Below are 24,867 nucleotides of genomic sequence, written 5' to 3' on the forward strand. Positions count from 1 at the left end.
CCCACCACGCTAAGAAAAGCGTGTATAGGTGGTCGTTTTGTCTCGACGTATGCGATGAAATCGGGTTCTCGGAGTTTTAGGGTTTAGGAGTTATACCTGCGCGGGGTCGTCGATGTCGGCACGAGGATCGAGGGAGAGAAGCATTTGCATTTCATTTTTTTATTATAATTAATTATAATTTAATTATAATTAATTAATTAATTACAATTATAATTAACAAATAATTAATTATAATTAATAATGATTAATTATAATTAATTAAATAACTATAATCAGTAATTATTTATTAATTATAATTGATTTATTAATTACAGTTATAATTAATTAATAATTAGTTATAATTAATAAAAATTAATTCTAATTAACTAAATAATTATAATTAATCATTACTTAATTATATTTAATTAATTAATTATACTTAATTAATAATTAATTGTAACTAATTAATAATTAATTGTAATTAATTAAAAAATATAATTAATTAAATTTAACTTTAATTAAAATTAATTATAAATAATTAAATTAATTATAATAATTTAATTAAAATTAACTATAATTAATATAAATAATTATAATTATAATTAATTTTAATTAAAATTACTTAATTATAAATAATTAAATTAATTATAATAATTTAATTAAAATTAACTATAATTAATATAAATAATTATAATTATAATTAATTTTAATTAAAATTACTTAAAACCTCCTCCTTTCCTCTCTCTATAGTTCGGCGGCTTTATTGGATTTGGCTAAAACAACGTGTGAAAGGGAGAGAGTTACCTTCAAAGCGAGCTCTAGTCGCTACTTCCAATCGAAATGGCGTGACTTCCCATCCTGAAGGAAGAGAATGTCAGAGGAGGAAGTTAGGTCTCTCTCTCTCTCTCTCTCTCTCTCTCTCTCTCTCTCACTCTGTGGATCGGGTAGGGCTTGGTGTAGCGTTGGAGCTCGGGATGTGGAGATGGGGGTTTCGATCGGCTATAGGGAGTTGGAGTGTGGGAGAGCTAGAGGGAAGAAGGAAGAGGCGTTAGGATGAGTTCGGCAGTTGGAGCGGAAGGAAGAGAAGTAGCGAACAAGCCAGCGATGGCTTCGTTCGGTCGGCTTTTAAAGACGTCGAAGAGCAGCGATCAAGGCCAGTTCTGAGCACAAATCGCAGGATGCGACTCAAACGGCGCTGAATCAGTGGGATTTGAGCAAGATTTTGGCTGAAATCATGGATCCGATGGGTACATATGATTTCTGCATTCCTCTCTTTTGTTTTTTGTATATAGGTCAACAAATGCCCCCCCCAACAAATGTGGTTCGTGTCTAGAGCGAACCATATTTATTGTATGTTGATTAACCTTGTGGATCTCCAGAGGTTTATTTGGATGTCACTCTAAAATTTTCGTGTAGTGGATCTTCAAAAGTTTGTTTGGATGTCACACTAAGATTTTTATTTAGTGGATATTGTTGGTGGAATTTTGAAAGCGGATTTTTCAAAGCTTGATTTTCTTTGGGAGTTGAAGTTAAATTCTAATTCTAAAATCGAATCATCTCGTTAGAAAGAGTATATCACCTCGAAAGGTGAAAAAAGAATTTCATAATGGTGTTCAGATTTAGAATTATGAATCTCATCTTGAGTATTATGACCGGATGCTAAAGAGAACTTTGTATGGCCCCGAAGGGCTAGGATGAGGTTCAACTAAATATCTAGCTACAACAATCAAGAAGTGTGATCATTAAGTTCATATTTAAAGCTTTATCAAGGAAAGATATATCTCCCTAAAGGGAGAAAATACCATTCGATGATAATTCTATGAATATGATAATAACGATCACTAGTATTTTAAGTTTTCCCAAATAAATCCAATTGAATTTTAAAAAATCAATTTTTAAAATCAGGTGTCTGTTGTTCTAAATCTCCTACGAGCGCAAGCCCTCGTAGTTAATTACATCATAAGGAGACAAAGTCCCCTACGAAAACTCTCGATTAAAATAGTGGCAAAATTTTGTTAGATTTTCTAGGAGTGATATAAAAAAGATATGAATTTTGGAATCTCAAAAGGGAATGGGTCAAAATTGAGCAGTTATTAACAGAGTCAAGGGAATAGGAGTAGGGGACACTTTGAAATTCTGGAACCATCCGCATTGCATTAATAGACCTTGCAATTAGAATTTTAAATCTTTTAATTTGTTTCTAATGCAATGCGTGTTGGGTAACAACCTCAAATTAAGTATGCTTGAACGTTAAAAAGAAAACAGGCTTAGAAAATAATTTTTTTAGAAGACTGGACTTCCCCAGGTCTGGCACATCGTCCTCATAGGTCAGACTATCCGGACTCTACCCGTAGGCGGGGAAGGGTCTAAAGCAAGGAAAGTAGAAGTGCAGAAATATGCATGCGACCTCGGGGTCGATCCCCGGCTAATTCCCTAAATTCGTTATCTTTCTATGTTATTTAGTTTCGTTAAAATTTAAACTTTGAGATTATGAGTATAAGAATTTTCACACCCTTACGAGTCTCACGTATCCATGCGAAAACAAAAACGACACACAAAATCCAAAAAACTAAGAGAAGCATGCACTCATAAAGGCAATCATTTCAACAGATCAAATATAAATGAATTAATTAATAAATGTTTATAGGCAAAGTTGTCTTGCTTATTACAAATCATAAGTTATAGAAAATAAAGTGGTCGGGCACCACTGACAACAACCCGGATTCCAAACCTAGTAGTGACGCAAGTGGTTTTTGAGTTGGATACTTTTTGTCTTCAAATCTTCAATCTTGTTCTCCTTCGGACTACTTTTCTTCAGGCTCCTTGGATTCTTCGTAGTATTCTACCCAAATGGATAAGAGGGCGCTTCCTTTGAAGGGAAGGCCACTCTTTCCTCTTTGGGTAAGGAAGAAATGATCCAAATTTGAATCTCCAAATAGAAAAGGGCTACTCCCCTAAGGGGTGTCCTTTTCTCTTTGAAGTCCAAGCTTTGAACCTATGTATCCCAATTCAAAACTCTACTTTCACAACACTTAACATTTGCACAAATTACATTTAATATGAAATAAAATTCTAGACTCTCCTGTAGGATTATCCTAAGCAGTTAATAAATCAAAATATTCCAAAGCAGTTCTATATGTGCAGAAAAGTAGATAAACACACTGGCCACACTCTTTTTATTATTTGGGGGCTTTAGCAATTGAAGCACCTGCGCAAGCATTTATAATAATTGAATTTTTTTTATTGACTTAGCCCCCTTTTTATTGCCCTACATGAGCGTGGCCACCTGCAGAAAACTGTGTGAACATCTAGATCGTGCATATCCTAGGGGTAATCTAGTCGCCAAAAACATCATTCAATCACAGAGTGCAGTAAAAAAAAGTAAGCAGACATAGCAAAGCAATTTCATCCACAACATGCAGTAAAATCACGAAAAATCTGGCACACAGCAGTAAAGTAAACACCGGCCTAACCTAGATCTAGAGTTGGTTATCCTAGCAAACCATCTAAAGTGTGTGTAAAAGGTCGTGTGGCTGGGGTAGATCCTAGGTTGGATGATTTGTTAGAGTTATCTAGTATTTTAATTTGTTAAGGCTTAAAGGGAAATTTAAGTTAGAGTTTAAATATTGATACCTTAAGAATTTATTTAAATAGATTTTAAAGGTTAATTGACTACTACCTTTGTTTTACACCGAGGCCATGAAGTTCATTTCACCTTCCTTTGGGCTAAGCTAATAGCCTCGTAGGCCTGGGTTACCTAGTAGTAATCAGGGTTGATTAAATTAATTTAAGTTGGTTGAAATTAAGAGGGGTGGATTAATATTACAGAGGGTTGATTACTGATTTTAAAATATGGGTTGAGAATTTTATTAACCTACTTAGAAAATTCTGGAGTTTGAAAGAATTAATGGGTTTTAAGAGATTATCCGGATGTGTTAACTAAGGGGTCAAAATTTGATTTTTCAAATTAGAGGGAATTTAAGAGATCTTAGATTTTTAATAAATACTAGGTCTAATTATGAGTTGTTAGACAGGTGGCACATTCAATTTGGAGTTTTCTACGAAAAGTTAGAATTTTTAGAAGTTTTAGCCTAGATTTGACCTAAGGTTGACCAAAATGTTGACTTTTTGACTTTGACCAAATTTTGGGAATTTGAAATTCTTAGAAAATACTAGATTTTAATTAGAGTCATTAGCCACTGAGTTTGATTGATTTGAAATTTTCTATAATTAATAATGAATTTTGGAAGTTTGAGGGTTTATTAGAATTTTAAGGATTAATCTTGATTTATTAGAATATTATTATGGCTAAAGGGTCAATTAAGGGATTAATCCTAATTAGATTGATTATGGAGCCTAATGATCTCCAAAAATCAGTGAAATATCTTCTATGGGTGAGTGATATTACTAAGTTTATTGATTCAAAGTCTCAAGTTAGGGGAGCATGCATCCTAAAAAAAAATATAAGTTTCCTATACAAATCCTTAATTTTTTTCCTTAAGGATGTCTCTAGGTTATATAGGATTAAGTCAAAGTCACTAACCCTTTTCAAACCGCATATGGAAGTACACAAACATAGCACTCATGTCCTTAAATCTAGGAGTTCCTAAACTAAGTGGTGTGTGTAGTCCTATACATGCAAGACTCTAAAAATATATATATATAATTGCTATGATGCACCGACACTTCTCCTCAAAGAGGCGTGCAGTGTCCGACACCGTGTCCGACACGACACTCATCCGACACTCCTCCGACACGTGTCGGACACACCGAAAACGTGTCCGATTAAAAAAATATTAAAAACAAATTGGACACGCGTGTCCGACACGCGTATCTTAGATATTTTATATTTTTTTAAAATATAATTTCTTATATTTTGCGAGATTTAAACTAGATCTCTTATTTCATATCCACAACACCAAATCAACGTCTGCATTTAATACCCATTAATCGAATATTCTCATTTTCATTTCTCTTTGGCAGTGAAGGTATTTTCATCTCTTCTCTTTTTGCACAATTACAAATATTTCTCTTGTTGAACCAGAGTTGAAAGTAGTGATATTCAATGATAATAATATTGAAGGCCAAAAACAAATCTCTAAAGCTAATCCTGGTAGTTGAAGCTTAAATGCTTGATGTTGTAGTAAGTGATTATTTGCTTATATTTTTGTGATTGTACTAGATATTTTATATTATAAGCTAGACAAGTTATCATGTCATTCATTTATTATTATCTGTCATTTTTATATGATATTACATTAATATATATACACTATATAAAAAAAAATGTATTGTCGTGTCCGCACCGTACCCGTGTCCTATATTTTCAAAAAAAACCGTGTCCCATGTCCGTGTCGTGTCGTGTCCGTGTCGCCGTGTCTGTGTCCGTGCATCATAGATAATTGTATTAAATGCTAAGTTAGTGGACAAAATACCTTTGCCCACTAGCCATCCCCCATTGTTTTTACCAAGTGCTCCAACTCATGTTTAAGATTTTCAAGACCCCACTCAAAACTGTTGAGGTTTAATAAAATATAATTTTAAAATTTAATTTTATACATTAAAATAGATTGATCTTAGGAATTCTAGAAAATTTAAAATAGTTCAAAATAATTTTCAAACAAATCACACAATTTATTATATTTAAGAAAAAAAAACTTTAAAATCTATTTAAATAAATGGATAAAGGAGATAACGGTGTGGGCCTAACGGAAGACATGTGGGTCACACGGCTGGAACGAGGCACGGGCTCGGTACTGCTCGGTACTGAGCTATACTGAGCTCGTGGATGCTCGGTACTGAGCAATACTGAGCTCGAGGTTACTCGGTATTGCTCGGTATTGAGCAATAGGGAGCTCAAAGAAGCTCGATATTGCTCGGTACTGAGCACTACTGAGCTCAAAAAGCTCGATATTGCTCGGTATTACTCGATACTGAGCAATACTGAGCTCAAAGATGCTCGGTATTGCTCGGTATTGAGCAATACTGAGCTCAAGGATGCTCGGTATTGCTCGGTACTGAGCAATACTGAGCTCGTTCTCCCTCTTTTTGGTTCGTTCTTTTAGTCCAGCCGATCAAAACATTCAAAATTTTGAATCTAAGTCAAGCACATGAGCGGGAACAATGGGGGCACGTTCATTTGGCCTAAAAACATTGGGTATAAAGCTAAAACAACCTATCTATTGTGAGCTAGATCTAAAGTTTCTGAGGTATTATACCGGTTGATCTTTAAAGTCTTCAAACGGTTGAGCTTGTAGACTATCCAAGTGTAGATCCCTAGCACAATTCCACGCCCAAAAATGCTTAGACCAACCACTACGAGGCTGGAGAGTTGTTTCGAACGGAGGATTTACTCTCCCGATCCTTGAAGGAAATTGAGAGTGTCTCTTGATCAAAAGTAATGTCCTCTTGTTAACTTTTTTTTTTCTTTATTCAAACAATCTGGGCTATCTTGGACGGTTGTGATGCATCAGAGTTCCCCCCTAGATGCCCAACACCTGTCCAAAACCGTTGGAAGGCTGCCCCAAAGGCTGGAACGGCCTTACTTCCATTGGATGGACTTTTGGTGAGTGGGGGGGCTATTTCCATTTAAAGCTAAACCAAGCCCTGAGCTTGGTTAAAAGAGCTCTAAGTGAGCTTTAGGATGTAAATAGGTGATTTGAAGCCTAGAGTTGACTGTTTTGGTCAGTCAACGGGTCAAAAGAGGCTGAGATGGCATTGGGGGAGGTAGAAAGTTATTTGGTGTGGCTTCAAAGCTTTGGAGCAATGTATTTGGGATTCAAATTAGTAATTAACGATTTGGTGGCTTTGACCAAATACTTAAGGTTTGACTTGGTCAAAGTCATTTGGTTTTAACTCACCCATGGATGGGACGTATCTAGGGCGTGAGACGGGGTAGGGTCAAAGTTTTGAAGGATTTGATTGGGTTAAAGTTGATTGAACCGAGTGATTTGATCTCAAAGGGGTTAAATGTGACCTCATACAAAAATGAGGTCAACAGATATCTAAAAGTCCATCTTTATGCATTCATGAATATTTAGATGCATTTGCAATCTTCAATATAGTGGATATATTTGCTCTTGGTCAAGTAGAGGAGAAGTAGCAATGGTGTAACAACGGTAGTAATGTAGCAACAACGGCAATACAACTACATGTGATGCAGGTGTGAGGGTCCTGTGATTGCGAGTTTAAGATCGTGTGGTTTTTTTTAAGTTTGATTTGATTTTGGTATGGCAAATACGTTTAATTAATATAGAAAAGTAAACTAAAATTTTAAAATTACCTATACTCTAATTGTCAAGGTTTATGCTGCTTCAAAATTGGGCTAAAATTCCACTTAGGCGTGTCGAGGTTTATGCTTCTTAAAAATTGGGCTAAAATTGCACTGAGGAACGCCTAACGCCCACAAAGGCGTAAGTCTCATATGACAAATGTGAGGCTTATGCATTATCATCTTTTTAAAAATTACATTGAGAAGAGCTTTGAGACCGGCTTCCAATTGAACCTTATCCTTTTAACAGGGGCATAATATACTGGGGTTATGCCCTTTTTTAACTATGATATTTCAAATCTTTTTCATACTAAAAAAAAATTATATTAAGAACTTTATTTATGTAGCAATCATGGATTGGCCCTTTTAATGGAAGATTCTCTAATGATCCATTTCTACAAATGTTTCAACTGCAGAAAATTTTTGATAATATTATGAATCGAGACATACCTTGGCCACAAATACCTGAGGAGATGAGCCATGAAGCCTATGACTTAATTAACAAGTACGATCTGTGTAGCTCCATTATTCTTCAAAAGCTTTACCTTTTTTACTTTTTTTCCCTCATGATTTTATATATTTTTACAACATTGGTTTTGGAGCTGTAAATATTGACTTACTGTTAAAGCTGCAAATATTAATTTTTGTATCTTGTTCAGGCTACTTATTCAGAATCCGCTTCAAAGAGTTGGAGCCACTGGTGCAGGAGAGGTAAAGGCCCATGCCTTCTTCAAAGACATAAACTGGGATATGCTTGCAAGACAGAAGGTGATTTGGCTCACCACTATTTACCACTATATATTATTAACATTTATATATCAGTTATCAATTTTTCATATTTATATTTCTTTTTTCAGGCTGCATTTATTCCCTCAACACAGGATGATGAAGACACTAGTTATTTTGAGAGTCGCCATGCGTGGAATTCAGAGGATGCTCAAATTCATACAGCATCAAATGATATTTATGACTATTCTGATGCAGGAAGTGCAAGTGATTGTACTACGCCAGACAGTTGTGAAGAAGATGATGTAAATTTATTTTGTCTATTTTTTATTTTATTATCTTTATATGTTCCCTCGCTCATGATTTTGATTGATTTTCGAACAGGACGATGAATTTGGAAGTATGGCCGACATTGGTTCACGAGACCAGGAGGTGAAGTATTCATTCAGCAACTTCTCATTCAAGGTTAGATCTGTCAAATTGTATCTACAATCTACATTGTTCTTCTTCTTATTTATTTAGGCATAATGTGATTATAATTAAGATTGAGATTTTAACTTAAAAGATTCACGATAGCTACAAATTGATTTGATTTTTGACTTGGACTTCATTCGTGACAGCTTTCTTATTGTTTTATAAAACTACTTTTTCAATATATATATATATATATACTAAAAAATTATTTTAGAAAGCAATGAGAAAGTTGTCCCAAGCAAAACCTTAGATTGAGCCAAATGAGCTGAGCTACGATCCAAAATTGTCTTATGCTGGATCTTGATTTTGTGCTAGCTCTATTCAAATTCAAGCTAGCTCAATCAAATCGATTCAATCCAAGTTGGCTCAAAATTGAATCAATTCGATCCATGAGCTAATTCCAAGCCAGTTTATATAGGTTTAATTCTTTTTCGACCTGGAACTGGATATCATTTAGTTCCCTAATTAAATCAATCTGAATAAGAATACAAAAATATTGTGCAACTACTGACTTCTGAACATTGTGCACAGAATTTGTCTCAGCTTGCTTCAATCAACTATGATCTAATCACAAAGAGTAGCGAAGACCAGAATTCCAATCTTTAATACTCTGCCTTTATCTGCTTCAAAGATTGAGCTATAGCGATAAAGTAAGTTTCTGTGTGGAGATTCTTCCCATTTTTTCCTTTATTCGTTCTTTAATTATTTGATTATTCAATCTCTTCATCGATCTCTTCAGCTGAAATTGTACATAATGTTTCTTTTTGCCATTTTCTTTACCCTGAGTAAGCTGCTACTCCTACTGTACTTCACCTCTTTGTGCATCTTCAACTTGTATATTACACAGAATAATTGTAGAAGTTTCTCTAACAATGGAATTCATTATTCAATTTCTCTTTCTCTTTCTCTTGTGTAGTTTGTTCTGCAAATACGCTACTAATCAAGTGCAAATCTAATACAAAATGGATATGGGAATCCATTCAATATTTAAATCATGAAGGAATGACATATGTGAGTTTCATAAATATTATAATAACATGAAATTTTTATCCCGCTATATGGGACCGGTTATATGAATCTTTTTTTTTTAATCCATTGATTCTATTAAGAGTTAAGGCTTCAATAAATCTAATACAAAATATCATTAATAATATTTTCTAATTAAGGTTTTGTTTGGGATGAGTTTATTATTATTTTTTAAAGCAATTTTGTAGTAAAAAATATTTTAAACTAAAAATCTTTGTATTAGAAAGCTTTTACAAATGTAGCCTAAGGCTTCATTTGGGATGGCTTTTTAACTGCTTAAAGCAATTTTTTAATATAAAAATTAAAATTTTTATGTTAAAAAGTTACTTTAAGAAATAAAAAAGCCGTCCCAAACGAAGAGCCTTTTTAGATCTACTTCAATTTTTCTTAAGATAAGTTGGATCTAATAGATCTACTCTCCTAATTGAGGCATCAAAAGGCATATGATTTATGTGATAAAGTCATTTAAGATGACTCTCTAATCCTATGGCGCTAGAGCTACTCCAACAATTTCAAAAATATTGTGTATAAATATAAAATTGATGGGATATTATATGTGAAAAATGATGTAAATAATTTAATAGAATCAAAATTATGATCAAATTTTTTAAGTGTAAAATATTTAAGCATATAATCCTAATTAGTATCTAATTAATTTAATGAAGAAAGTTTAATAAAATATATAAAATATAATGAATCAAATGAAATAGCCCATTTGTTAAACATTTATTAAGAAATATTCAACAAACTATAATTAAATTCTTTATTAGGATATTAATGATAGAAATAATATAAAATTGCTTTCTTAGCAAATTTATTGAAAGCAACATCATCCACTTTATTCCTCTTGGTGCAAGGCTGGTCGCCTCCTCTTGGTTGTCGCCTCGCTCTAAACGCTCACAAAGATGTTTTTTTTTTTTTTTAAGCTTCTCACAAAGATGTACTTAGCCTTCTAGTCACAAATTTTGTTTGCCAATCCTGTAGTCTTCACCATGATGGAGGAAAACTGAATTCAACCATCCTTGAAGGCTTTGGTAATGGAGATGTGGAGATATAGTTTCAACGAACACCATAGTTTTTATTCGTGGAGGTAGAAAAAGAAGGGTATCACACTCGACTCAAAATTAGGCATGATATAGGCGAGTATGGACAAATTATTCTGTGCGGAGTCCGAATGTCATCCAAAGACCAATAAAATATATAAAATATAATGAATCAAATGAAATAGCCCATTTGTTAAACATTTATTAAGAAATATTCAACAAACTATAATTAAATTCTTTATTAGGATATTAATGATAGAAATAATATAAAATTGCTTTCTTAGCAAATTTATTGAAAGCAACATCATCCACTTTATTCCTCTTGGTGCAAGGCTGGTCGCCTCCTCTTGGTTGTCGCCTCGCTCTAAACGCTCACAAAGATGTTTTTTTTTTTTTTTAAGCTTCTCACAAAGATGTACTTAGCCTTCTAGTCACAAATTTTGTTCGCCAATCCTAGTCTTTACCATGATGGGGGAAAACTGAATTCAACCATCCTTGAAGGCTTTGGTAATGGAGGTGTGGAGATATAGTTTCAACGAACACCACACTTTTTATTCGTGGAGGTAGAAAAAGAAGGGTATCACACTCGACTCAGAATTAGGCATGATATAGGCGAGTATGGACAAATTATTCTGTGTGGAGTCTGAATGACGTCCAGAGACCAATACCGTCGGTACCACTTAGTACCATGCAGTATAGGATGGTTCTCCCGTCCAGTGTCTGCACAGAATAATCTCTCGACGAGTATTACTCCACAAAACGTCAATATTTCAACAAACTCATGCCAGGATGGTAATCTCATGCGCATTTGGAAGTGGTTGCAAGGGATGTAAAATTCCCTCATTATAAAATAGATATATTTGACTGTCCCCTCACACTGATAAGCTCACATTGGAGAAGCAATACGCAAAGTAAATTAGAAAATCATGGCATAGATTTTGAGACACCAATTATATTTGCATTAAATGCAAAATCTATATATTTGACAGTTGTTTGTCTACTCGCCTAATTAAGTAGTCATCAACATTAGCCAAATGCGAACTTGCCCGAGGTTCACTCGCCACTTGAGCCATCATGAAAATCGATGCAATGTGAGGTTGTCAAACTATGATAAATTGCCTCAAACAAACACAACTCATTAAGCGCTAACATGAACTAATTCACTACAATAATGTAAAATGCAAATCTCAAAAAATATGCTAAGTATTTCACTCACTGCTTGGAGTGCACACGATTACTCGTCGTAATAACCGTGCTAAAGCACTCATTGCAACGAGAAATTATTAGGTGCGGAGTGCGGACGGGAGAACCGTCCGCACACTAGTATAAAACCGCGCTCGGTACCATTCGGTACCACTCGGTACCGCTCGGTACCCTGTGTCTGTGCGGACGATTCTCACCCCGTCTGCACTCCGCACCTAATAATTTTTCCATTGCAACAAGTTCAAATAGTACTCTCCCTAACATGGAACATGGAAGAAGAGATTGCTCGTCACATAGAAAAAGAGTATATTTAAATTAAAAAAAGTCGTTCAAATAAAGAAATTTTATTAAGCATATGATTTATACGAACGACTCATCAACACAACTTAAAGTAAAATAAAATGGAACCAAAAAAGTGGTGTTAAGCTACTAGCCACCCTAAAGAAGTTTATTTACAGGGCCATCTGCCATTTCTAGTAGCAATGCCACCAAGTTCTTTAAATAAACCAATAGGAACTATCCACCCATAATGAATGAGTTCACCTTTACTTGGGTGCAGGAGCTCCTCCTTTATACTCACAGACATGAGCTTCTTTCTCATCTCCTCGACTCCCTTTGGCCAAGGCCACATCTCTACTCAAGCTACTTGCCTTTCCCAACACCTTAGAGATTCATCTTCTCCAAAATGTTAAGTCACCATGCCGCCACCTCCAATGTGATCGGCCAATTTCGAGGAATGACGTCACTGGATCTACTTATGGATAGCGAGTTATAGGCCTTCTCATTTGAAGTCGTGCACTCATGCTCCACCTCCTTATCAACCACCACTATTGTACCCTACTTAGCTACTACAGTTGTGCCATACTCAGCTTTTATCATTGTTCCTAACTTGGTTGCCTTTCTCTTCACATGTACATTGGTCCTAGCAAGCTCCAACACTTCTGAAGGCTTTGTAGCATGGACTTCTTACATAAGCGATGCCCTTGTAATTAACATTGGATAGTTATTGAAAAGATTCTTTATTTAAAAATCTCAAGGGAACTATGAAGAGATGGTCGTGCAGGAAAGTCACGTTCGTGTCCAACTCAAGCACCCATCGGTTCAAATATGTTAACTTTGAGTCGCTCGACAGGTGTCCCAACAACTTGCTCGAGGAAATATAAATTTCATGCTCTCTTATAGTAGTCATCTTCCTTTTTGATAGGAATGTCTTCAAATATTTAAAATTGTCTTTTTTTTTTCCTTACTTGTACCCACTGAAGATTCCTACTTAGCCGCTTAGGTAGTCACCCCAACCTCAATGGAGGCTACTTTTTTTATTGGCTCTGCCACATTCCATTATAGATGGAGTCACCTTGGCAACCTCAAATTAAGTTGGACTCCATACAAATAAAAAAAGGTCGACATCTCGGTATGTTGTTCATCTACTCTAGCACAGCTAATTCACTAGTCGACATAGTCCCAGTAGGCTGGATTGTCCTTGTTGTCGCCACCTCACGTTTAATCTTCATCGTTTTTGCAAGAGGGATGGTGAGAAGACCCTCGGATGGTATGTTTTTACTCTCTATCTTTCTTACTCGTCAAAAAGTCCTTCGATATAGCCAAAGCTCTTCAACCTTGCCTAGGCAAAATGTTGCCTTTTTGCTCTCTTAACACTTGCCAGAGCTAAGCCACCTAATTTCTTTTTTATTAAAAAACTGCAAGGCTAATCTATAATGCACTCATATTTCAAATAACATCCTTCGAAGGTTTTGAAAAGTTAAAAACCTCCAACAAATAGCCACTTAATAGAGTTTAAGAAGAAGGTGCAGACACATCAGTCAACACTGTTATCAAGACTATAGTAAACAGGGTAGTAAATTCACATTTACTTTCTTATTATTTATATAGTTGTCATATTATATACTCATCATTCTTTCATTCACATATCCTTTTTGCACTTGGGTACCGAAGTTTCAAGTGAATTGGGGAACTAATTATATACTCTCATATACCTTCACAGGTGTCTAATTGATGGTCGACAAGCACGATGAAGGAACTCATCCTTAGTGTGGCCAATAGAAGAGCATGCTCAATAATCAAATGGAGCTAGCTACTCATTTGGAATGTATAAGAGAACTCTCCCAAATGATCAACAAGTTCTACTCACCCAAGCATCCTAAGGGAAGTCATCCCTCATAGTGAAATAATTCAACTTTCAAGCAACTCGTCACCTACCACATGAGAAGGCATCCATCATGATCGCACACTCTCTCCCAGAGTAGGCATCCTTACTCATGCACATTAAGCTCAACTATAAAAAAGGCCCTCCTCACATGGCTCTCGATTCATCTTGGTGTGACCATCTGATCTATATCTCTCATTTTCCCGGAACAACAACTCACTTGCCTTCTCTCTTTTAACGTGATCCAAGACCTTCAACATAAGTTGCTAGCATACTTAACCATTCGTCCAGTCACATATCCCTGAGAATCATGTAATTGATCAATCCCACAATCTCAATTATTTTCCTGACCTAAAGATCATTTAAACAACATATAATGAGTTAAAAGCTCAGCATATCACTAAATTCTACAATTGAACTCAATACATGATAAACAAGTAGTATGTATGTTGTTAGTCAATTCATAACAATCGCAATCACTATGATCATGAATTTATGCAGAAATAGTAAATAGATCCAATAGTAGTAAAATCGAAGGTTGTGAAAAACGGGCAGGACAACGAACCAGATGTAGGAGAGATTCACAGTTTGACTGATTCGAGCGACTGGTCGAATCGGGGTCGAACTGGATGACGTTATAAATAATAATATTATTAAAAATTTAATAAAATTAGCTTCACCTCAGTAGCAATTTAACATCATATGATTCCTATGACACTATTTGACATTCATTAAGCATATCTTACAACTCAAAATAAATTAATAATGTAACAACTAACTCTGCAAAATATAAACGACTAATTCGTTATTATCACCGGGAGGAAAGCATACCTCAGTTTGATTCGATTCAATGTGTAGCAACAATTCGTAGAGCCGAATGAAAAGTTGTACTTAAATTCAGTCACTTAACTGGAAAATGCGAAAAAAAAAAAATGCATGAGAACATTTAGATTTTCATCTCTGCTTGTGGAACTCAAATAGATAAATAATTATCGCCAAAGAAATTTTTGTATGCTAGAACTGCAGTAGACATCAATGAATAGATGGAAACAAATGGACTTCTAAAGCTAACTTCAATATATCCTCCTGAGATGAAATATAGGAGATGAACTGCCGGAGACGAACGGGACACGAGCAAATGAAATGGATTTCTGAAGCGAATCAAATGTTATTAGGGTATTTTTTGCGTTTGCTCAATTAGCCGTTGGATCCAAAATCAACGACTCACATCTGCTCTTTTTTTAACTGGGTGGTTCTTTATAATCAGAGACGATTCGCCTGTCCGACCACCGTTTGGACGGTTTTTCGCCCAGTTTGATTCTAAACGGTTTATGAAGGCTGATAGAACCGACCGGTCTGGTCCGATTTTTAAAACCGGGGTAAAATCTATAAAACAATAGAACAATATGATATGAAAGTCAGTAAAATAGTGCAGTACACAAATATTAGAATTGATAAACCAATAAACTACTAAATCGGTAGATAAATAGATTAGTAAATCAGTATATAGGTCGAATCAAATAAACAATAAATAATCCTCTTCAAATCATACATCGTAGAAGTAAGGAAATCATATAAATCATTGAATCAAAAATATCTATGAAAACTGTCAGAATCTATAAAAATATAGTGTAATCAAATTAGTATACACGTGAGATTTAATGATTATATATCAGTAACCAATCAGTATATCACATACTCAGTATCACTTGCTCAATATAAGAATCTTGTCCTTAACAACAGTAAATTAATAACCAATGAATCAATATAATAAAAGTAACAATAAAGCAATAATATTATCTATAATAGTATCAATACCATCAGTGATATCAATATCATCAGTAATAGTCTCAACATCCATAAAATTGGTGATAGTAATAGTAAAATAGTATAGTAACAGTAACATTAAATAGTAGAATAATAAAATAGTACAATAACAGTAGTGCAACAGCATGCGTTTCAATAATCATGCTAAACAAGTAAGAAGTTCTGGCTTGCATAGTATTTTTTTCAATATTCAGTAATAAGTAATTAGTAACTGTTAGCTCAGTGTACAAAGATTGACTTAATAATAACTTTTTTATAACTCTTAATCATTGAATCATGTGAATCAGTTGAGTATATCACCAAATCATAATATTTAAATGAAAGTCCATTGACACACCATTCTGTACAGGTCAGTCAATCTCTAACTAACACCAATAAAACCAACTTATACTTTTTCTCATGCATACTACTATCATAACATTGTAACAGTAATATAAATCAACTATTACTCAATCACATGCTCATATTCATTCACAATATTTGTATTACCAATATGCTTATATTAAAATATCAAATATTTATTCATTGTAAATTTAAAAATACAGTAACTTTTCTTTTACATCATAAAATTATGATATCAACCAGTCAAAATGTCCCTAATAATCAAAACTATAATATATAAAAAGTTGCACTGTAGAAATTTACTAAATCATGAAAAAATATAAAATAAATTTAATTTAAAAGATATCAGATGGTTGAAATCAAAATATTTGAAAACAGACATTGGATAACAGACACCTACCACGATTTGAGTAATTTTCATAAAAATGGTGAAAAGTATCAACGACCAAAATCCGGATTTCTCTTTACTCTCTCCTCTTTCCCTCCATTTCTCCTTCCACAGCAACCCAGTGTTGGTGGCGTACTGGCGTGAGTGAGTAGAGAGAAATGAGAGAAAAATATATATACAAATAAATTTTTGTGTGTATCGTTTTAGCGTCGCAGTACTCTATCCTGAATTCAGAATTACTGTAGAACAGAGGCTTCAATGCCGCGACAACAATTTCTGACGCTGTTGTGTTCGCATGCCAACATCGCAACATCATAATCTCACCACCACAACGCTCCAGTAGAATACTAATTTCAGATTCTTCATTTTTAAATTAAATTCAAAAATTTTGAGTTGTTACCAAGGCTTTGAAAATCGGACCGAACAACAAATCGAAAAAATGAGAGGTTAGAGGTTTGATGGTTCGACTGGGGTCGAACCAGATGACGTAATGACTACTTATTATATTTAAATATTATAATAATGTCATAATCATTTTTAAATATATATAAAAATTTTGAGAATCATAATATAAAGCAATTAAAAAACATAACAGATAAATATAGCAAATTTTACTCGAAGACAATCAATTATAGAAAGATTTTATATTATACTAACTGAAAAGTTAAAGCACCATAATCGAAAAACCATACTTAACTGCATTTTTATCTTAGATAGCTTACAATATTGTTGCTTGCTTTCAGTTAAGCTTCAAATTTGCTTAATTACATTACGGTTTAGGAGTGGCTGACCTCTAATTACCAGCTAATCTAATAACTTGTTGTTTAAGGGTTGGCTCAGCAACTGCATTTGTAATTAGAGAAATTGATAGAATAATTCCCCTTAGATAGAATTACCTATTCATCTTACCTTCAACTAACCTAAGTAAGAACAGATCATGCATTTTGCATGCCTAGAACCAAAATTGGGGGCAACAACATTAATCTACAGAGTCCCAACATAAAAAAACAGATTTCAAAAAGGTAAATCTCATGCAAAAATCAATGTCGCACAACATGCCAAATGTTCCAGCAGATGAACATGAACTCAAAATTGTCAAAGGGGAGCTTTAAATTCGGCAAGGATCTTGACTTCGACCTAGTCCGAGTCGGCATGAGTTGGAAGACTGCTGAATCCAGATGCTAACAAATATGCCTCTCAAAATAAAGCAATAAACGAAAGAATCAAAGAACGCTAGACTGAATGTAAGGAGAACGGAGAAGAGCGAGGGCTGAGGAGAAGAATTGTTGAACTCACAGCAGTGGGTCGGAGAGGAGTCGAGCACGAGCTTCAGTTCGTTCTTCCTTGCGGGCTTCACGAAAAAGACCGAGACGGAGTCGGGGCATCGAACAGGGAAGGAACCGTAGAAAATAGGTTTTTTTTTTTTTTTTTTCTGTTTCATTTCGTATAAGCTTATAAGCTTTACCTTAGTTAATTTTAGGCCATCTAATTTGATCTCAATGGCTTAAATCATTTTTCAAATGAATGACCTGGTTATTCAAAATCGGGATTGGTTTGACGATTCGACAGTCAAACCTCTGGTCCGAATGGGTCAAACCGATTTTGTGCGAAACTAGTTTTAAAGTGAATCATAACCGGCCGACCGGCCGGTTCGCGGTTTAACAGGTTGAACCGATCGGCCGATTTTAAAAGCCTTGGTTTTACAAAAACTATCAATGGTCATCCAGTTTCACCCCCTCCAATCACTCATGAGATGTTATGTGTCCATGGGCGGATCCTAGGTCAGCCTAGAGTGGGCAAATGCCCACCCTATAAAAAAAAAAAAGAGTCTTGAAGAAGAAGTTTGGGTGTTCGATTGGAGGAAGACGGGAGGATCGGTTTGGTCGGTTTTTGTTGAAACAACAGTTGATTGATTTAGGATTTATAATAGGCACAATTTCAATTTATTGTGATAACACTAGTGTCATTTGCATTTCAAAAATATCATATTCAACATTCTATAATCAAACTGTTAAAGTGTAAACAGCAATAAATAAATATTTGTATTATTTCCTATTGCTGAGGTGGCAAGAGCTCATTGGCTCTTAGAGTTTTTCCTGTCTATATAATAGGTTGTACCTTCACTGTATGAGAGATGAAATACATCATTCTTCTGCTTTACTTCTTATTCTTGTTCTTCTACACTTTCCCTTTCTCTGTTTCTTCATGGTATCAGAGCGCTAGGAAAGGAGATATCATCCAAAGATGAGTTCCGCTACGTCCAATCCCGGAGAACATTCGGAGATAGAAGAAACGGAAGACTCGATGATCCCATCGGCACTAAAATTCGTCGTCTCGAACTTGAAGACAATCGCCTCTATTCAACTAGACGCCGACAACTACTCCATGTGTGGAAAGCACAAATCGCAAAAAAAAATTTCGTGCAAACGGGTTTGATCGGTTTCTTGATTCTTCTGTTTCCTCTCTGGCTACTGTTCTTCTTCAACCAGACAACAGATCTATTCCAAATTTCCAGTACAATCAATGGCTCCTAATAGACCAAAATCTGGCGGCCGCCCAATATTCTACGATCTCACTCCTCGTCCACCTCTCAGGTGATATGTCAAATCTGTGATAAGAAGGGTCATCTGGCATCCAGCTGCTGGCACCGAGCGAACTTGAACTACGTTCCAAGGCAACAACAATCGCAACCCAGGGCTCTGACGGCAAATACATAAAGCTCCTCTTCGGATTGGTTTCTTGACTCCGGCGCCACCAACCATCTCACCAATTCGCTGGAAAATGTGTCCATTGCAACACCTTATCAAGGTTCTGAAACGGTTATTGTAGGTGATTGGAGATCGGTAAACATTGCCAACACCAGCAATGGCCTGTTACCGACTCCCAATCGTAAGCTATCTCTATCTCAAATCCTTCATACACCGTTTTTACATTATAACTTGCTTTCAATTTCAAAACTAACCCAAGAAAATGACATTTCTATCATATTTAATCCATCTGGTCTCTTGATTAAGGATATGAAGACGCAATAGGTGCTGCTTCAAGGACAATGTGAAAATGGTCTCTACCCCATCAGGTACCCCAAATCCTCTACTTCCGGTGCGGGACTAGCTGCTGTAACTGAACGCTCGAATAAGTGGCATAATAGATTAGGACATCCCCATTTGCGGGTGATGAACAAAATTTCTCAGTGTAATCCTTTGCTTAAAATAAACACTGATCACGTATCTTGCTTACCATGTAAACAATCAAAATGCCATAAAATTGTGTTTGAAAGATCTCATAATCGTAGCAGCTCTCCGCCGTCACTTGTGCATTCTGACATTTGGGGGCCGGCTCCTGTCGTTTCCAATCAAGGGTATCGATACTATGAGCTGTTTGTTGATGATTTTTCAAGGTTTTCTTGGATCTTTCCTATGAAAGAAAAATCCGAAGTGTTTAACATTTTTGTAAATTTTAAAACTAAACTGGAAAAGAACACTTCGCATATTATCAGAACTTTCAGGTCAGATGGAGGAACCGAGTTCGTGAACCACAACTTCAACCAGTTTTTTACACAGCACGGTATAGCTCATCAAATATCATGCCCATACACCCCATAGCAGAATGGGGTGGATGAACGCAAGCATCAGCATCTGATTGAAACAACAAGGACATTGCTTCGGTACCGTACAAACATTGGCCTAATGCTGTTCTTACGCCCACGTACCTAGTAAACCGATTACCATCTATTACCACGGATAACATAACTCCTTTCGAACTATTCTATAATATCAAACCAAACTACAATCACCTAAGAACCTTTGGGTGTGCATGCTTTCCATTATCTCCAAACTGAAACCATCATAAGCTCCAACCAAAAGCACCTCTGTGCGTGCTTCTTGGTTACTGAGACAGTTATAAATGATATAAATGCTTGGACATCTCCAGTAACAAAATTTTGTTCTCTCGGTACATATCTTTTGATGAAACGTTATTTCCGTTCCACAAAGATAAACCCGTCCATGCTGAACTGAGTTCCTCATCCTCCAATATGCATCCGAATCTTTTACTTCCTCTGTCGGCCTTCTCAAGTAAGTCAGCTTAAAACAGATACTAACAATTATATCAAGCCTCCTTGTAGCAGGAATTTCCCATCCCCGATACTGGCACCGCCAGCTGACTTGCCCCCAGTTCCTGAGGGCCCTAACATCCAACTCATCATATGCTCACGAGGCATAAAACAGACCATCTGAAACCTCCAGATCGACTAAATCTTCTTCATACTACCTCGTATGTTCAAGAAACAGACACACCGACTAACTATGCTCTAGCAGTTAAATTACCATAATGGCGAGAGGCAATGGCTCAAGAATTCGTGGCCCTGCAGCAACAGGCACTTGGAGCCTTGTTGAACCGCAACTAGACTACTCCATCGTAGGCTGCAAGTGGACCTACAAAACAAAACTACGCGCGGATGGATCCATAGAGAAATACAAAGCGCGGCTGGTGGCTCTAGGAAATCATCAAGAACTTGGCTTGGACTACAACGAAACGTTTAGTTCAGTGGCCAAACTCCCGACTATACGCATTCTACTGGCGGTGGCTCTCTACAACAACTGGCAGGTTGATCAGTTGGACGTCGCAAATGCGTTTCTCCACGGCACATTATCCGAAGCTGTCTTTATGAGGCAGCCTCGAGGCTTTGAAGATTCAAAGATTCCTAATCATGTCTGTCGTCTTCACAAGGCCATTTACGACCTCAAACAAGCCCCCCGCCAATGGTATAACACGTTCACTTCATTCCTGATCTCCATTGGCTTCACCCACAGTAAATCGGATCCGTCACTTCTTACTCTTCGCAATCAGCACACTACCATTTTCTTACTAGTTTATGTTGGCATATCTTAATTACAGGAAATAATCCCGCTGCAATTTCCTCGGCCATCAACCAACTTGGTAATAGGTTCTCAATGAAGCACCTAGGACTAGTGCACGATTTCCTCGGTATCAAAATTACTAAAACGGCATATATGTATTTTTTATCCCAACGTCAATATGCAATAACCATACTTCAGCAAATGAATCTAGTAGATTGCAAATCGCTGGCCAATCCTACTTGCACGAAATTTCCGAGCTCATATCCTACGGATCAACAGCCATCGGATCCTCAGCTGTACCAGCGAACAACAGGGTCTTTACAATATTTAACGCTTACTCGCCCAACGTTAACCAGTTGTCTCAACATATGCATGACCCTCAACCTCAACATTTCTTCATGCTCAAACGCCTACTTCGTTACATCAAAGGTACGCTTAACTTTGGGATTCCAATTACTAAAACTAATCTCCATCTTAAATCCTTTTCAGATGCTGATTGGGTTGGAGATCCATAATCAAGAAGATCGACGTCAGGATACTGCTCCTATCTTGGCGATGAAAGTTCATTAGGGATGTTAGACCCTATGAACTAGTCCCGAAGCTAACCAAGAGGGAGGCGTGAATTGGTATTTTAAAAAATTCTTTAAACACAAGAATGAATATCACAAACCAAAGTCACCACAAAAAAATAAGTGCGGAAGCAGTAAAAAGAACACAAGGGTTTACAGTGGTTCGGTCAACTTGACCTACATCCACTCCCCGGAGGCACCCTCCGAGTATTGCACTACCAACGTGACTCTCCTTTATCCCCCACAGCTAGGCGGAGAAGTCCTTACAAAACACCTCATTTTATCCACCCCCGGCAAGGCAAAGAACCCCACTCCTTTTGCTTCCTCTTGAAGCAGGCAGAGAACCTCGATCGATCGTTGAAGCTTACCTCTCCCAACCCTTCCAAGGACAAGAGAATATAGGGAAGAAGAAGTGGAACAATGCTTGGAGCAACCCTTGTGAACTCCCTCACAAGATCCTCTCTCTCTCTCTCATTTAGGTTTTCTCAGGTTAAGACAGCTGCCAATGATGTTCAAAAACGTTGAACAATAGCTCTTAAATAGAAGAGCTTCAAAGGAGCTCAATAAATGCAAGTTGCTGACTTTATCGTCTAGGACGATAATAATATCGTCCTGTACGATCAGTTCAAAACACAGATGATTGGCCAGAACACCGCTCTGAAAATGAACTGGACGATTGAAAATTGGCTTGATCGTCCCGGCTGATCTCACGATCGTCCCAGATAATTAGTTCAAATCAGAGGAAAATCGTCCAGATCATTGCCCTGAATTCGAGCTGTCCGATCATAATCGGCCAGAACATTACCCTAAATTTGTGCAGGCCGATATGTATCGTCCAGGTGCAACTAAGAATTTTTGAGTATATCGTCCCGGCCGATCCTGCGATCGTCCAGGATGATGTGATTGTATCAATCATCCTTAATTGCTTTCTTCATTGCCGGATCAATTTAGGCATAATTGTGTCATATCATCAAGGCCGATCTCACGATCGTCCTGACCAATTTCCAAAAATACAGAATACTTAAATTGATCATGGCGGCTATTTCTTTTTGTTTTGAGCATATCGTCCTGTCCGATAAATGTATCGTCCAGGATAATGAGTTAATTACGGCTGCCTTAATTAAGAAATCCTAATTAGAACTTCTGTTTTGAACTCAATCGTCCAGGCCGATATAAATATCGTCTGGAATGATTTGAGTAAAAATAGAAATTTTAAATCTCTCAAGTGTGTGTGTGTGTGTGTAGGGTTACTTAACATCAGCCACTTCAAACATTTACAATTGACTCAAGAAAGGGAAAAAATAAAACTACAGACTGACTCAACCCTAATCTACCCAGTCTTGAGCTGGTTTCGATTTCCGTCCGATCTTTGAATCCTAAAAATGTCAGTAGTAAAAGGTAGTCAAAAAGAAGCAAGAGTGTTTGCTAATCATCAAAACATAATCCATGAAACCGAATTTGCAACAGGCGACACACTCATCTCATGGACGGTCAAGAAGCAACACACGGTTGCTCGTTCCTCCACAAAATCAGAATACAGAGCGCTTGTTTTTCACTCACGACAGATATTATTTGGCTACGGAGACTTCTATCAGAAGTCGGCATTTCCAAAGATGAAACCACGGAGATATTCTGTGACAACACATCTGCAATTGCTCTGGCGAATAATCCCGTATTCCACGCCAGGACAAAACATATCGAAATTGATCAAAAGTATATCCGGGAACATCTCCAACAAAACAATGTTCTCATACTACCAATCAGCACCATTGATCAAATGGCGGACATCTTCACTAAGGCTCTGTCCACTCCAAGATTCATCAAATTAAGAAAGAAGCTAACGGTCTCAGACGACCCATTAGCTTGTGGGGGAATGTTAAAGTGTAAACAACAATAAATAAATATTTGTATTATTTCCTATTGCTGAGGTGGCAAGAGCTCATTGGCTCTTAGAGTTTTTCCTGTCTATATAATAGGTTGTACCTTCACTGTATGAGAGATGAAATACATCATTCTTCTGCTTTACTTCTTGTTCTTGTTCTTCTACACTTTCCCTTTCTCTGTTTCTTCACAAACATATAGACATAAGGCATTATTTTATTATGGATCATGTATCTAAAGGACAAATTTAGTTGAATCATGTTTCAACTGAATATCACCTTTTAAAATGATGTTATTTCTATATGAAGGGATGCTAAATTTGAGAGATAAGTCTTCTTTACAAAACAACCAACCTAAAGGAGTGAATATTCATCACCATCACATATAAAATTAATTGTTTTAGTAGGTTGTAACCCAGCAAAATTTAAGGCAATGCAACATTTTATCTTAGGATTAAAACATGATAATGACTGGTCATAAGCTCTTGTTTCCATAGGTTCTTCATATATGATACCATGAAAAATATATATTGAACTCCTATCTCGAAAGACTTCACACTGATAGCTGAAGGCATTTTCTTAAAGCTCGCATAATAATAATGATAACATTAAAGGAAAAAACATGACAACATAATTAGATAAACTTGGATTATTTGAATAAAACAACAATAACATGCCATTACAAGTGCAGAAGATAACAATAAAGACATTATAAAAAAATTGTAACAAAGCAACAAATTTTTAAGATGTTATATGAAATCAGCATGAAATTAGACTAATAAAGAAATAATATAAATTTTGAACCATTATAGAACACAAAACATAGGGGTGTCAATATTTGACACAATACGAAAACCCGTCCCGAACCCGACCCATAAAATCTGGGTTGGACCCGACCAGTTTGAAAAACGGGTCGGGTTCAGGTTCGCAGATTCGACCCGTTTGAAAAAACGAGTCGGGTTCGGGTTGACCCGGGACAACCCGAAAATCCGTTTATTTTAAAAAAAAATTTGGATTCCCGCCCTTGCCCGCTGCTCTCACCCGCGCTGCCCGATGCCCCGCGCCGTCGCCCGCTGCCCCGCGCGCCTCGCGATGCTGCCCCCGCCAGCAAACCCGC

At 36.3% G+C, this 24,867-nt stretch overlaps 1 protein-coding gene across 1 annotated transcript in view; it reads left to right on the forward strand.

Annotated features, from left to right (window-relative positions):
- Positions 1-9,352, forward strand: part of LOC110113308 (probable serine/threonine protein kinase IRE) — a 40,046-nt gene extending 30,694 nt beyond the window's left edge. The window contains exons 11-15 of the mRNA XM_020845832.2: positions 7,666-7,754; positions 7,909-8,017; positions 8,107-8,280; positions 8,360-8,440; positions 8,981-9,352. Of these exons, the coding sequence (XP_020701491.1) occupies positions 7,666-7,754; positions 7,909-8,017; positions 8,107-8,280; positions 8,360-8,440; positions 8,981-9,055 (528 nt within the window). The 3' untranslated portion in view covers positions 9,056-9,352. The remainder of the gene's footprint in view (positions 1-7,665; positions 7,755-7,908; positions 8,018-8,106; positions 8,281-8,359; positions 8,441-8,980) is intronic.
- Positions 9,353-24,867: the final 15,515 nt, after the last annotated feature.

The sequence above is a fragment of the Dendrobium catenatum genome, unplaced genomic scaffold, assembly GCF_001605985.2.
Source record: "Dendrobium catenatum unplaced genomic scaffold, ASM160598v2 fragScaff_scaffold_1086, whole genome shotgun sequence".
Taxonomy (NCBI): domain Eukaryota; kingdom Viridiplantae; phylum Streptophyta; class Magnoliopsida; order Asparagales; family Orchidaceae; genus Dendrobium; species Dendrobium catenatum.